This window comes from Sphaerodactylus townsendi, linkage group LG10 (genome assembly GCF_021028975.2).
Source record: "Sphaerodactylus townsendi isolate TG3544 linkage group LG10, MPM_Stown_v2.3, whole genome shotgun sequence".
NCBI lineage: Eukaryota > Metazoa > Chordata > Lepidosauria > Squamata > Sphaerodactylidae > Sphaerodactylus > Sphaerodactylus townsendi.
This window is the reverse complement of record NC_059434.1, coordinates 68,638,092-68,652,712: the sequence shown is the minus strand read 5'-3', so window position 1 is coordinate 68,652,712 and position 14,621 is coordinate 68,638,092. Positions and strand designations below refer to the sequence as shown.

Sequence of the window (14,621 nt, the reverse complement as noted above, 5' to 3'; positions counted from 1 at the left end):
GTGAAAACACCAAAGCCCATTCCTTTTCAATCCCTTTCAGACATGACCCCCACTTTGCCCATGCACAAGTGAACAAAGCAGCAAACAACAACAGACCAGTGAGAAAGTGGCAGTTACTAATCAGAAGTCCCCATTACTTGGAAACTTCTCCCCTGCTTTGAGTGATTGATCAAGAAAGCCAAAGGAACAACAAAGAGGAAATTTGACCTTACCAGTAGAGCTCCATAAGCTGAACACAGCCAGAGAGAAGAAAGCCATTCGAAAGCACTTCATAGTTATTCTCGTTCTTGCAGGTATTCCCTTCGAGAGACAGCAGGCCAAAAACTCTCTTGCTGTGAGACAGAGCCTTAATTAGTAAGTGGAAAAGGTGTGCAGAGAAACTGTGAACAGACTCTGCCCATTCCTGCTTATTTGGGGGACCTTGATAAAGAACAGGAGGAAACACGACAGACTCCCTCTGGGAGTTCACCGCAGAGGAGGTTTATTGTTTCAGCCCTTTAACAGGAACTCCTTTTCTCTGACAGGCAACTGTGTTTTTGTTACTACTTTATTTTGTTCTTCTTTGCCTTCAGAGGTCAGGAAAAATTCTGAAGAGAGCATATCTTTCTTTAGAAGATTATTAGCTTCATTTTTTAAAAAAAAAACACCTTTATGCTGGAATTCTATATATTTTGATAGGAGAAACGAGTATTAATAACAACTTGCAATTGTAACTATCACACACTACCAAAGATATTTTTAACTATGTCATATTACATTATTATTAGCAATATTTTGTAAATAGTAAAATTGATGTTTCTATAGAATGAGAAATGCCACTAATGTTAGGGAAATTTTTGACTTTCCTTGAGACTCCTCTAACACATTTCTGTGGTGGTATGGTCTGATTTCCTTCAAATGGTACTTTGATGCAAAATTTGGGGGAAACTATAGATTCCTTCCAGTTCCTTTACAATACTTTTCATTAATCTTAATAATGCCCACTATAAATCCGATGAAAATACAGTGATTTCCCCCCCATATCCTGCTGGAGGAGGAAGTTGTTAGGTGGGTCTTCTTGGAGGAAGCTGGTAAAAGCTAGTCCTCAATGGATGGAACTTGAAGAAACCTGGAAATAAATACACAGCTAAATTCCATTCTGAAAGTACAGATAATATGGAAATGTCAATACAAGATACCTTTTCCTACATACTACCATCAATCCTAGGATGAAAATATGACTCTTCATCACCATCATCATACCAACTACAATTTATGCCAGTGAAACATGGAAGACCGCTGCAAGCGTAGCCTAAAAGCTGGTCTTCCAGCAGTAGTTCCTATGAAAGATTCTTGGAACCACTTACCATGGCCACATTACAAACAAGGAAATTCTGTGCAGAAGTGGTATACAGAGGCTGCAGGACATTGTGATGGAATGACAATTGCTGGGCACATCCTATGCCTACCAGGTCACTGTCACCTGAAGACCATGATGCAATGGATACCATCTGGAGGAAAACGAAAGCAAGGTAGACCATGGAAGACATGGCGCCAGACTTTCAAAGAAAGCCTAAATGAGGTTCGCACCACATGGGACAAAGTTTGCCCTGCTGATGACTCTGCGCTGCTCCCGGTTCTTCGTGGGATTCGTGGCAGGGCCAGCGTGTTATTCCCCAAATGTTTCTTCATGAGCCCGGTGTTTCTCCATTTGCATCACGAGCTCTTCCTCAATGTCTTCCATGCATGCGCGGACAACCTCCATTTCCCGCGTTCTGATTGGCTGAATCTCCCCCCCCGTTCCCCCACTCACTATTCTAGTTTTAAATGACTCTAAACACAAAACAGGCACTGAGAATTGGCGCCCTCAGCCCCCCTGTCTAAAATCCTTGCATGTGCAACAGTCGCCATCCCCTCTGTCTAAAATCAAAATCTACAATCCTTGCATGTGTAAGAAAACCGCCGTCCTCTCGTTCGTGGCGCCTGCACATGCCGCTTTTCTGTCCAAGGTTTCTCCTTTCTAAAAACCGAGGTTTCTCCTTCCATTTTTTCCCACTGCGGGGGGGGGGGGGGGGGGCAATTCTCAGCGCCTGTCCATTGGTGGGACGGGCCAGAGCAGCAAGGTGGGAAAAATGGCCCTGGTTCTGCTACCAAGGAGTTTTGCATGGTGGCAGAAGCCACCAGAGCAACAAAGGGGCATTTCAAAAGAACCCAAATCTTTGCAGTTCTGGAAACTCATGGAGCCAAGCCAATGCTGTGAGGTGGCGCTGGGGAAAAAACGTGGCAGACATGCTGCAGTACCGGGGGCAATGCAGAACTCTCGATTGCATTGGGACATTCCCCATGCCAACAGAGGGGCAATTCTGCCTTGCAAAATTGGCCTAAGTAAGTTTCCTAAGTGAGATATCAGTTTTTTAAAAAATATTCTGGCTTTAAAAGCACTTAAAGTGGCTTCAAACAAATGAAACAATAAACAGGCTCAAATGACGAATAATACAAAAATGAATCGACCAAGCAATAACAAGCAAAATTAAAATTCCTCAAAGCATTCAAAACTATTCCATAGGGCACTGATTCAAACGCCCAGTCATGGAACTCACTACTGAAGTTTTTTGTTGCTCTTAATAAAAACAAAATGAAGCCCTTTGTTGCTGTTAAACAAATGGATCTTTCCTTGGTTGATAGCTCAATCATGCTCATCCTGGGATAAGATGAACATAGGTACTGTTTGTACTGTATAGCTCACCAGAAGTAAAACCAGATATATTTACAGTGGTAAAGCTGTTGCAGAAAAAGTTGCTAGGTTGCTGACAAGTTAGCATGCTAATGGAACTGGGAGTCTAAATGCAAGATATGTGGGGAACTAGAAAGAGGGGGCTCTCTGCTTTAATGAATAATTGTATCATACAAAAGCTCCCAGTATGTGTTTATGAACCCGGCATCCTACTCTTGCCTAATTAAATGAGAAACAGTGAGTCAGTCTCCTTGGCATCTTTTGATATTTGAAATGCATGTACTTATTATACTCCTGGCTGTCTAGCAGGAAGCAAAACAGAAGCCATGTGTTAGGGCCAAGCCTTAGTTTTCCAAAAGACTGCGGAAGCTTAACCATTATCTATCGGAGCGCAAATCGCATCTCGATCCCAATTCTATGTACCGTATTATAAAAACAGCAGAGATTAGAGAGCAGAATATAAGGTGGGTGGGAGACATTCCCATGCTGAGCGATGGTTTTGAACTCGTGTGCCTCTGGGAAGCTGACAATTGAGACATGAAGGCTCTTCCTGTGCTGTTTGCCCTTCAGCATCTGATATACAGAGGCTATTTCATTTAGCCATCATGGCTGTTGAGAGACCTGTTTGCCATGAATGTGAGATGAATTTGGAAGCATCTCACTCCCTTGTAAGACCTCCTCAGCAGCAGAGGGCAGTGCAATAAAGACCTTACTTGACTTGCACAGGGAACAGGCACTGCGGCTCCAGCGTATAAATTAGAGACACAAAGGAAGGCTCAAAACAGTAGCTCAAGTTCCTACAGTCAGAATCATTAAAAGGGGCAGCCCAATCCACAGCCTGAGGAGACCAGGGATAGTGCTGCTACTGCACCACCCCACTGCCTCTGGAGGGCTTTCTGGCAGTGCAAGGAGTCAGATTTTTTTTAAAAAAACCTTGCTGTCAAAAAGGATAGCGTAAGTCCAAGCCCCAACATCCTGCCTCCATGCCAGCATCCAGTTGGACATCAGCACAGCTCTGTGGCAGCCCTGACTTCTGGATTTTGTCATCACCGAGCTTAGGGGTGGCCGGCCATTGGCATCTTTGCCCCCTCCAGCCTTGCACTGGCAGAGGGGGCAAACATGTCAGCACAGCCCCGTGCCAGCTCCAGAATGCAATTCACACTCTTCATAGGACTGTGGTGGAAGCCTCTTTATTCTTCAGCACTACTAAAACATCTAAGTACTACTAAAACATGGAGTCAGAAACAATCTAAGTCAGAAATAATACTAAAACATGGTGGCAGAAATGGAAGTGGTTTTTTTCTGAAGATAAATGGCTGACACAGCATTGCTTTCAAGAGCAACAAAGAGATCAAAGGTATAAAAAGCACATTACCATTTTCAGAGCAGTGAAATTTGTTTTCAGGGACACAGACAGCAGTGTCAATTTTCAGGTTTGTTTGGTAAAGGGTATGTTTTTTAATGTAGCAACAGTTTGAGGTCAAATGTCCACTAAGGATGTGCAGTTAAAACAGTGCCTTGTAGAGACATGGTAAATACTTTCAATTTGCAGGGAAATTCTGAAAATCAGAAGCTAGCTGAAGCTTGGTAATGGTTATTTTGGCATCTTGCGGTCTTCAATTTCTTGGCAGATGTAGGTGCACAGTCAGCAAAGAGTAAAGATGCCTATTCAGCAAGTGGCTCAGCATCATTAGATTTGTGTGTCACTGGGAAATCATCCAATCAGAAGAATGATCAATTGGTGTGTGTGTTTGTGCTGTGTTCTCAGCCAGTTCAGTCCTTTATGTCAGCGTCCTTCAGTCTTCCTGTCTGAGGCTACTACTGTTGTCTCCTTCCTTTGGGAGCTTTGTGAGATGGCTCTTTCAACCCAAATGACCAGAGGCGTAGTTCCAAGGGGGCGTGGTGTAGAGTTTGGGGTGTGGCGGGGGCGGTACAGAGCGGGAATGGGGCATTCCGGGACGGGGGCGGAGGACACACCAGTTCACTGGGTGCTTTTTCTCCTTGCTATGCCTCTGCAAATGATTGATAACAACCTCTTTGACCAGTCTGAGGGCAGAAGTGAACTTTACAAGAAAGGTAAACTGTATCAATATGTAGTTAAACTATACAGGTAAACTACAGTGAAACCTCGGTTTTTGCTGACTGCGGTTATCGTCGGTTTTGTTTTTCGTCAACTTTTTCTGTTAAATTTTGTCTCGGTTTTCGATGGTTGCCTCAAATTTTGTCAGATTTCACTGCTTTTCGTCATCATGCCACATGACCTCGTTGCTAATTTCCTATGGAAATTCCCTATGGAAATCATTGCCTTGGTTTTCATTGGTTTCGGATTTTGCTGGTTGTTTTCGGACGGATTACTGACGAAAACTGAGGTTTCACTGTATATCAATTCCTGATTCCCTTTCTGCACAAATCACCAAAAACATTTCTAAAACTTTTCAATGTCTGCATTCAGCCCCTCAAAATGATTCATGGCCACCATTACATGATTTCCCTCTTTTCTTTTTTTTTAGTTCTGTGTTGAATTGGCGCTTTAGCGATTCAAAGCCTCGTGCTGTAATTCTCTACTCCTTGGATACTTGATGCTTTGAAGTTGGCCCCCTCCTCTCCAAAATACAAAACCACTCAGAAATGCTGCAAATAAACAGGCAAGGTGGAGTGAGCTCAGAAAATGGCACCAAGGAGAAAATTCAGGGAAGTGGAGAAGCATAAGAAACGTAGTCAGTAGATCACACAACAACTGAAGATGTTTCCAAAATGGCTCAACCGGAGAATTGTTTTAAAAGGGGATTCATTTAAAAAGTTTTGAGGCTGGAAATAAAATGTTTGGGGGCAAAAACAATGCAGAACTCCACGGAGGAAACATTTTATTTTCCGCCTCAAAATGTGTTAAAAGGTTTGTGTGGAAATGGCCATAGTCTAACAAAAATACAGTGGAGAGTAACACTTGGGCACATGCAAAGTTTTATTCAAGCCTGAGTTCTAGCTACCGAAGGATTCTAAATGCATAGAAACCATATTAGTTTCCACCAGAGCGGCGAGGGGAAAAACTGCTTCAAGAGCTGGAACATGCCAAGGTAGGCTGTATTATTATTTTTTCCTTTTTAATTTACAAAAAATTACAACAAAATACAAAATAAAGTGATAAAACATCTGGTCAAGCAATTGATTTAAAAAGCTATGCAGCTATAAATATTGGAACCAAGATAGTATAACTGCTACACTAACTTACCACTTCATGTGATACAAATTCATTGTTCTTGATTAACTTACAAAAATGGTCTAATTTATCTGCTGATGAGCTAATAAATTAGACAATTTTTGTAATTTAGTATTGTAATTTTTCGTAAGTCATGTTGTTGCCCAGTCCACCCTAACTTTAAACTTAATTCCAAAACAGCTGATGACATAGAACAAGAAACCAATTTATTTTGCCATTTATAGTATCTGAACATAGCACTATCAATTATCAAATAGATTATTTTAAAGAAAAGTCTCATAATGACACAATCACAAGAGTTTGTTCTCTCATTATAGAATTTTAACACTTTAACATTAATTCTATTTAACAGCAGAAACTTTAAGGAAGACCAGTGTAGTTGTTTCTCTTTAATCTTCTCAAAAATTGGGGCTGAGCTATACTTACAAAATAAGCTTATGATACCCAGAGATGTAGCGCCAAGGGGGCGGGGGATGCGCGACGCACCGGTCGCGTGCCCCTGCGGAGGCATTCCGTGGGCGTCGTGGGTCAGGACAGGGCGTTCCAGGGGCATTCTGGGGTGTTCCGGGGTGGACGGGGGCTTGGAGGGGTGCAGGGTGCGTGTGCACACCGGGCACACTTCCCCCTTGCTCCGTTCCTGATGATACCTAAAGACTTTTGGAAATGATGCTTCATGTAGCCTGTTTTTCTTATGTAGATCTTCCTTTGTAATGTTAAATAGTAATACAGTTTTAGAAACATTTATCACCTGAGAGTAATGTGAATTCATCAGTCACTTGTTTAAGAAATTCATGAAATCATCAATCACTTGTTTTAGAAACCTACTGGATTTATTAACATCTATAAGATAAACTACCAAGTCTTCCACCTATGAACTCAGATAATAGTAATGGTCCACAATTTCAAAACCATTAATCTCTGCTGTTTCTCTGATATGAATTGCTAATGGTTCCACAGTTATTGCACATCCCTGTCCCAGCTTGACTCACCATTATTTAAAAGGAAGGGACAATACAAGCAGTATTGCCAATTTAGCCAAAGGGTTGAAATAAATATGAACCCAATTCATAAATCCATATCCATGCCCAAATGCCTTAAGTATAACCAATAAAAAGTGAAGCTCTACCCAATCAAATGCTTTCTCGCATCAATAAATATGAATGCAGATTTAACTTTTTCGTTACATACTAAACTAAGTTACATACTTTTCTTATATTCAATGTCAAAGAACATTTGGGTATGAAACCAGTCTGGTCCTTGTCTATGTACATAGCAAAAATCTTGGTGAAGAAACTTGCTAATAATTTTGTCAAAATCTGATTGTTCTTATTTAATAGAGCAATGGGTCAATAAGAAATGACCTCCTTACTGTCTTTTCAAGATTAATAAATTAGTATCATCTTACCCAAAACCCATGATTGTGCGAAGCATTTACTTGTATAGATTACTTACAGTGCTTTGTGTAATGCTTTACCCAGTATTTCTGTAAAGGTCTGATAATATTCTGTTATAAGACTGTCTAATCCAGGTGATTTATTTTTTGCCAAGGATTTAATAGTAGAAACTATTCTTTTGCTAATTGATTATCTGACTTACTCTTATCTTCTTCAGTTAACTGTAGAATTTTAAATTTCCTTAACTAATTTTTCTCCCATATCTGGTCATGTGACCAGTACAAATTCGAATAAACGATTTTAAAATCTTGCAAGATTTGTTCAGTCTTATTAATAAGAAAGCCATCAGTATTTGGCATTGTGGTAATTGTATCATTAGCCTTTTTTTCTTATACCTTGCTAGAAACTTTCCAATTTTTCCAGGGTTTTCAAAAAAACTTTTGCTTAAGATATGATGGACTTTTATCAGTTCTCTCAACTTTCATTTCTTCTGCCTTTTAAGAATATTAAGAAGTTTAAGAAATTCAGAGTCCTTGTTCTTTTGATATTCAATTTCCTGCCTTTAAATTTGCTCTAAACATGTTTTCCTTTTAAATTCTTTTTTAACTCTTTATGCCTCAGAGGCTGATTACTCACTGTTACAGGGGCACACGGTGAGACCAGAAGTGCATCGGGACAAGAAATCTTGTCCCAATGTGTTTCTTCTTTGTGGCATGCCCAGAGAGGAGCTGAGTTGGGCAAAGAATCTTGTCCTGATGTGCTTCCTCTTTGTGGCATATGGAGAGAGGAAATTTCTTGTCCCGATGAGCTTCCTCTTGCCCCGCATGCACTTCTCACTTTCCGTGGGACTGAAGCCGGCTGTGCTGGAGCTTCTAGCTTTAAACTGTTGACTCTGCCCCCAAGCTCTACCTCTGGTCAGATGGAGCTTGGGAGAAGCACCAACAATATAAAGCTAGAGGGATTGACAGCAACCAGTTTTGGTCTGAGCTTGGATGAGACCAGGTTTGGTTCTTGCTCTAAGATGCAGCCTGCAACTTACAGTTGGGTCCAAAACTGGCCTCAGATGGATCAAATGAGCCTTTGCTGTTCCCATCTCCACAATGGAGATTGGGTGTGGCACACCTGACTACACATGGAGATGGGGTGGGGCAAGTCTGGTTGGCCCAGTTCACAGCCTCCACATGGAGAATGCAAATGAGGCGAGCCTTGCTTGCCAGCCTTCAACTGTGCTCCTGAACATGGAGTTCCCGACCAGGGTGCAGTGTGTGTGTGTGGCGGGGGGGGGGGGGGGGATGCGGCTGCAAAATGCACCCCCAAGAAGTGATGTCTGGGGCTCAAGACTCCTATTCCCCCCCCCCCAATACGCTACAAGGTGCAGGCTAGTCTGATCTTGTCAGATCTCAGAAACTAAGCAGAGCTAGTCCATGTCAATAGTTGGATGGGAGACCACCAAGGAATTCCAGGATTGTTACAATGGAGGAAAGAAGTGGCAAACCACCTAGGTTCACCTCTAGCCTTGAAAACCTTACAGAGTTGCCATTTAATCAGCTGCAACTTGATGATCCTTTCTACCACCAATGGTGCCAGGAAGCAGTGGCAAAGCCACCAGGGGACTGGGGTGCGCACGATGCACCAGGCACACCTGCAGGGGCCACCAAAATCGAAAATACATTTAAAAAGTTTTTTTCTGTTTTTACTTTGTTGGCTGACAGGGGGCGCAGTTTTTAGACTAGTAGCACCAAAATTTCAGGATACCCTCAGACGACACTCCTGATGACACCAGCCAAGTTTGGTGAAGTTTAGTTCAGGGGGTCCAATGTTGTGGACCCCCAAAGGGGGTGCCCCCATTTCCCATTGTTTTCAATTGGAGCTAATAGTAGATGGGGCTACGCACGATGGTTATAATTTTGGGATCCGCTGAGACCAGAGCTTCACAAAGGCCTGAATTGGTATCATCAGGAGAGTCTCTCGAGAAATTAGCCTGAAATTTTGAGTACCCTATAACTTAAACATTATTGCTCCCCTGACGGAGCACCCTCCAATTACAAGATTCTCCCTTTAAATCAATCCCCTCTCCACTTCTGCATGGATTAAAAAGGAGAATCTTGGCTCGCATAGATTAAAAAAGTAGAAATTATTGCTTAAAGAGGCTTTCACAGATAGGGTCAGCGCCTTGGATTTTTGTGGGTTTTCCGGGCTGTGTGACCGTGGTCTGATAGAGAGAAGTCTGTCATAAGAGAGAAGTCTGGACACAGTGTATAACAGACTTCTCTCTGTGATACACCTCTGAAGATGCCAGCCACAGTTGCAGGTAAAACATTAGGGACAAGATCTACCAGACCATTGTCACGCAGCCCGGAAAACCCACAACAACCAACACTGAAAGTGATGCTGTTTGGGTGGTGGGTGGGGAATCTACCCTGAAACAGCATCCTTTTCAATGTTGTTTAAGCTAGGGATCCCAGATTCTCCCTTTAAGGTGGATTTGGAATGAGAATCTGGGCTCTCTAGTCTAAACAACATTAAAAGTGATGCTATTTCAGGGTGGACCCCCTCCCTTTAAAAAAACAGCATCACTTTCAATGTTGTTTAAACTAGGGATCTTTGGGTGTGTTCAGATTTGTGAGTTGGGGCATGTTCTATAATGTGATGGTGACTTTGAGATGACATGGTGCAAAAAATTGTTCCTTGGTTGTAGTGGGGGAGGGCGGCCTTGGGTCGTGGGGAAGCCGCCCATACCGGACTGGGCCGGGGGGGGGGGGGCTCAGATTTTGCACTGGGCTCCATTTTCCCTAGCTACACTTCTGCCAGGAAGCACCACTCCTTTCATCCGTTGCTTGTGCCTTCAAGTTGACTTGGGATGTGGCTGGAACTGACAGACTGGAAGAATGTTTTTGTGGTATGAAACTTTGAAACTTTAATCTACTCAGCATGGAAAACAAACAAAGCACCGAAAAGACCCTGCTGACACTAGAAGGGCCTGATGATGGTGCAAATCAGTGTCTGATAATGACTGTCCAAAGTATTCCTTGCAGTGTATTGTTGAAGGCTTTCATGGCTGGAATCAACTGGCTGTTGCGGGTTTTCTGGGCTGTCTGGCTGTGGGTCTGATACTCTTTGCTCCTAATGTTTTGCATGCATCTGTGGCTGGCATAGATGTCCCTGAGGATGTCAGCTGTAGATATGGGCACAACATTAGAAGCAAAAACTACCAGACCACAGCCTGGAAAACCCACAACAGCCAGTATTACTTGAAGTGTTCAGAAATATATGCCAAACACTTCAGCTGCCTGCTGATCTGCAACCTTATGGATGTCTCAGCTTCCCAACCCCCATTGCCTGTGTTTCTACTTTCCAATTTATATAAGACATATAAAGCAGGATGAAATATTTTCCACACCACAGAAAGCTATCAATTGCGGCAGTAAAGTAACTGGCTGAAAATAAAAAGCGTTCAGGGCAACTTGCTGAAAGCCAGTATTTCAAATTACCCCGAGAAGGCTTGAAAGAATAGACAATTTTTCACGCATGTACACTTCTAGCCATTTATTACAGCCCTGGACATTTTGTCGCAACAGTCTATTCTGGAATGCACCGATCGGTTCTTGCCGTGGTTCTAACTGGCCACGTTTAAAAGGGAGATTTGGAAACTGAGCTGCAGGGCAAATTCACCCTCCACAAACTAAACAAAAACCTCAACCAATTTCGGATGGATATTTATTTCATTTGGGAACGTTCTGTGGAAATAGGAATTGATTATACATAACCAAGAACAGATCAATACTTTACCCTGTCCACTGTGTGTGTTAAATCTTTGACATTCATGAGAAATTATCACTGTGGCATGTTTTGTCCACATTGTATATGGTTCTGATCATTGAGGCCCATCTGTCGGCAGAGAACAGTAGTTTACAGAAGAAACTTTGGGTGTTTTGCTTTAGATTAGCAATGGCTTATTCCTTAAATCCAGTGGGATGGATCCTCCATGGTAATGCTGTTTGGGACAGTGGAATCCTATGTTTTTATCAGAAATTCTTGTCTTGACACAGATGCTAATTTTCGGCCCCCAGGGATTTCCCCTCTGCTGTATGCATTATACCTCAACAATCTGAGTTCCCTCTTTGAAACACCGCTTTCACCTTCTGACTGAGATATAAGAACTCAGAGATTCTGCTTCTGCAAACTTGTAGCGACTTTTATGTTTCTAGCAGCAAAAATTAGAGAAAACTTAAATAAAGCTCCAACTTTAAAAGCTATGTTGTAACATAGGTGGCCAAATCTGCTCATAGTTTCAACTTGACTTTGTCTTAATTATATAGAAGAAGAAGAAGAAGAAGAAGAAGAAGAAGAAGAAGAAGAAGAAGAAGAAGAAGAAGAAGAAGAAGAAGAAGAAGAAGAAGAAGAAGAGTTTGGATTTATATTCCCCCTTTCTCTCCTGCAGGAGATTCAAAGGGGCTTACAATCTCCTTGCTCTTCCCCCCTTTACAACAAACACCCTGTGAGGTAGGTGGGGCTGAGAGAGCTCCCAGAAGCTGTGACTAGCCCAAAGCCACCCAGCTGGCATGTGTGGGAGTGTACAGGCGAATCTGAATTCCCCAGATAAGTCTCCACAGCTCAGGCGGCAGAGCTGGGAATCAAACCCGGTTCCTCCAGATTAGATATGAGCTCTTAACCTCTTACGCCTGCTGCTATTATTTTGTTGCTGTATTTCAATGCCATACAATTATTCTATTTGCATTTTTCAAGCTTATATAATAGCCTCTTTTTTTTTATTTTAATGCTTTGTATAAATGTCATATTGAGTTTTAATTTTTATGTAAACTCTTGGGAGCTGGGCTAGGGTTGAAGTCTTATACATGCGTGTATGGCCCATGGCTAATAAACATGAATTTGACTGATTGATTCTGCTTCTGACTTGTATCTGATGAAGGGAACTGTGACTCATGAAAGTTTATATTCTGAAGTTCTTGTTAGTCTCCAAGATGTTTCCATACTCAAAGCTAGCTGTTCTAGACCTACCTCCTGCTACCCTTGAAACTAATGGGGAAGAACCCAAAACTCTTTTTCATTCTATTCAACACCCTTTGGGTTCATCCCCGGGACTTAAGAAGCAAATGGGCACAAGCAAACCATCAACGGATGCCACTTGTGAAGCACTTAGGAACGATTTGCATTATATAGACTCAAGTCCTTTCAAGCACTAATGATAGTCATGGCTCAGTTTTCATGAAGTGGAGTAGTTGACCAGCCTCCTGCTGAACCATTCTGTTTATAGTTGCTGAATTGTAACCTTTGGCAATTATTTTTTTATATTTCTCCATATTGTATCTTATTATTGAGCAGATCCTTGTACATTCATTTTTTAAGAGGTCTTCATTGTTTTTTTTTACTGTTTGTATTTTTAACTTCACTGTTAATCCACTATTGCTATTCTTTTTGTTTGTTAGATTTTGTTGTATCGGGTTTATCTGTTGAGTGTCAATCAGGTAAGAAACTCATACATGACTACTCTGCCCACGTGGGTTGTACCATTTCTGTGCAGTTGGCACAAATATAGGATCAAACCAGTGGTGGGATCCAAAAAATTTAATCACAGGTTCCCATGGTGGTGGGATTCAAACTGTGGTGTAGCGCCAATGGGGCTGGCCGGGGCATGACGGGGGCATGGCCAGGCATTCTGGGGGCGGGGCAGTGGCAAGGACGCAGCTGCTGCACCAGTCCTTGGGCAGGAAACGAATGCACACAGGCACAGGCTGCCACACATGCTGGTGTACCTCCTGCTAGACTGCTTCAAGTTCTGCGCGCTACTGCTGAGGGGCGTAACTAAGGCAAAAATCATGTGGCAAAATCACCAATTAGTAACCCCCTCTCGGCACACACAAATAATTAGGAACCTACTCTCGGGAACCTGTGAGAACCTGCTGGATCCCACCTCTGGATCAAACCAAAAAGGAACCTCTCTTGTGCTCTCCTAGCCATGGGAGAAGGGGACCGGAATACATTGTGGTAGATTCCACACTATAGGACACTATAAAAATATCTGTTTTGGCATTTTGTATTCCCACAGCACGGGAGAACACAAATGTTGCCAGCCAAAACGTATCTTTTTCCCCGCCTGCTGCACAGAGTTCTTGTCAGTTTTACAGTGGCAGCTGCCATTTTGTGTGCTGAAGCAGATTCCCTGTGAAGATTCCCCACAGAGGTTTTTTTTTCTACTTGCAGCTCATTCATTTGCTGTTTTACTGTAAAAAGTAGATGAATAAAGTTTGTTTTGCCTAGCGATCCCATGCACGTGTTGTTTTTCCTTTTTTTGTGTTGAGCAGGATGTCTGCAAAGATATGGTGACACAAATACACTCATATTGCAGCTTCTCTAATCGTGTCAGCGTCGCTTCGCAGTCATCCCCCTCAAAACAACAACAAAAAAGAGGAAACACGACACATGATCACGATTGCTAGGCAAAACAAACTTTATTCATCTACTTTCTATAGCGAAATAGAAAACAGATGAGCTGCAAGCAGAGGAAACCTCTGTGGTGAATCTTCACGAAGAATCTGCTGCAGCACACAAAATGGTGGGCACAAAAGTAAGAGGTTTGGGTGGGAGAAATAAAATGTTTCCTGCCTGCTTGTGTTTCCTCAGCAAGCAGGACATGTCTTCAACCAAGTTGCGGGGGAAAGATAGCTAGTTTAGCAATTTTTGAAAAACCTGGCTTGAGAGGAATATAACATGCTGAACTTGTTTTGGGGAAGAGAGCTGTGTGAAGTTCTTCCCCAAAACACTTTTTATTATATTTGTGCTGTGTGGAATTGATCTGAAGTAAACTGTAGCCATTGTGGCTTGCTGAAGTTCATTGCCTATCACCACTGTGAACAGTGGTTAGAAACCTCTTATTTATGAGGATGGTAACACTTAGAGGTAGCAGAGCAACTTTAACCACTTCGAAATATTGGGATCATAATTGCTTTAAATTTACCACACATTGTTTTAGCAATTAAAAAAATTCTTTTGCATCCTGCAATCACTCCTCTGGTTAGGCTTTTAGAAACCAGGTATTTTTGTGTTGTGAAAAGGCAGATAATGTAATCCATTCAAGTACATGTGATAAGAGTACATTACAGACCTGAGTATCATGTGTTATTACAAGAGCTGGGAAAGCTTCCATAATAGTATGTCACGCTGCCACCTTAACAAAGGACAGATGGATGACCAAGAGCAAAGTTAAATGCTGCAAAAAAGCAAAGCCAGCGAATGAATCGTCGTGATGTCAGCAGAATTAACTGCTACGGTAATTATT

General features: G+C 42.2%; 1 protein-coding gene across 2 annotated transcripts in view; it reads right to left on the bottom strand.

The window, feature by feature from the left end:
• Window positions 1–386, bottom strand: part of EMCN (endomucin) — a 47,901-nt gene extending 47,515 nt beyond the window's left edge. For both annotated transcript variants that reach the window (XM_048508815.1, XM_048508816.1), the window contains exon 1: window positions 213–386. In XM_048508815.1, coding sequence (XP_048364772.1) covers window positions 213–273 — 61 coding nt within the window. In that variant the 5' untranslated portion in view covers window positions 274–386. The remainder of the gene's footprint in view (window positions 1–212) is intronic.
• Window positions 387–14,621: the final 14,235 nt, after the last annotated feature.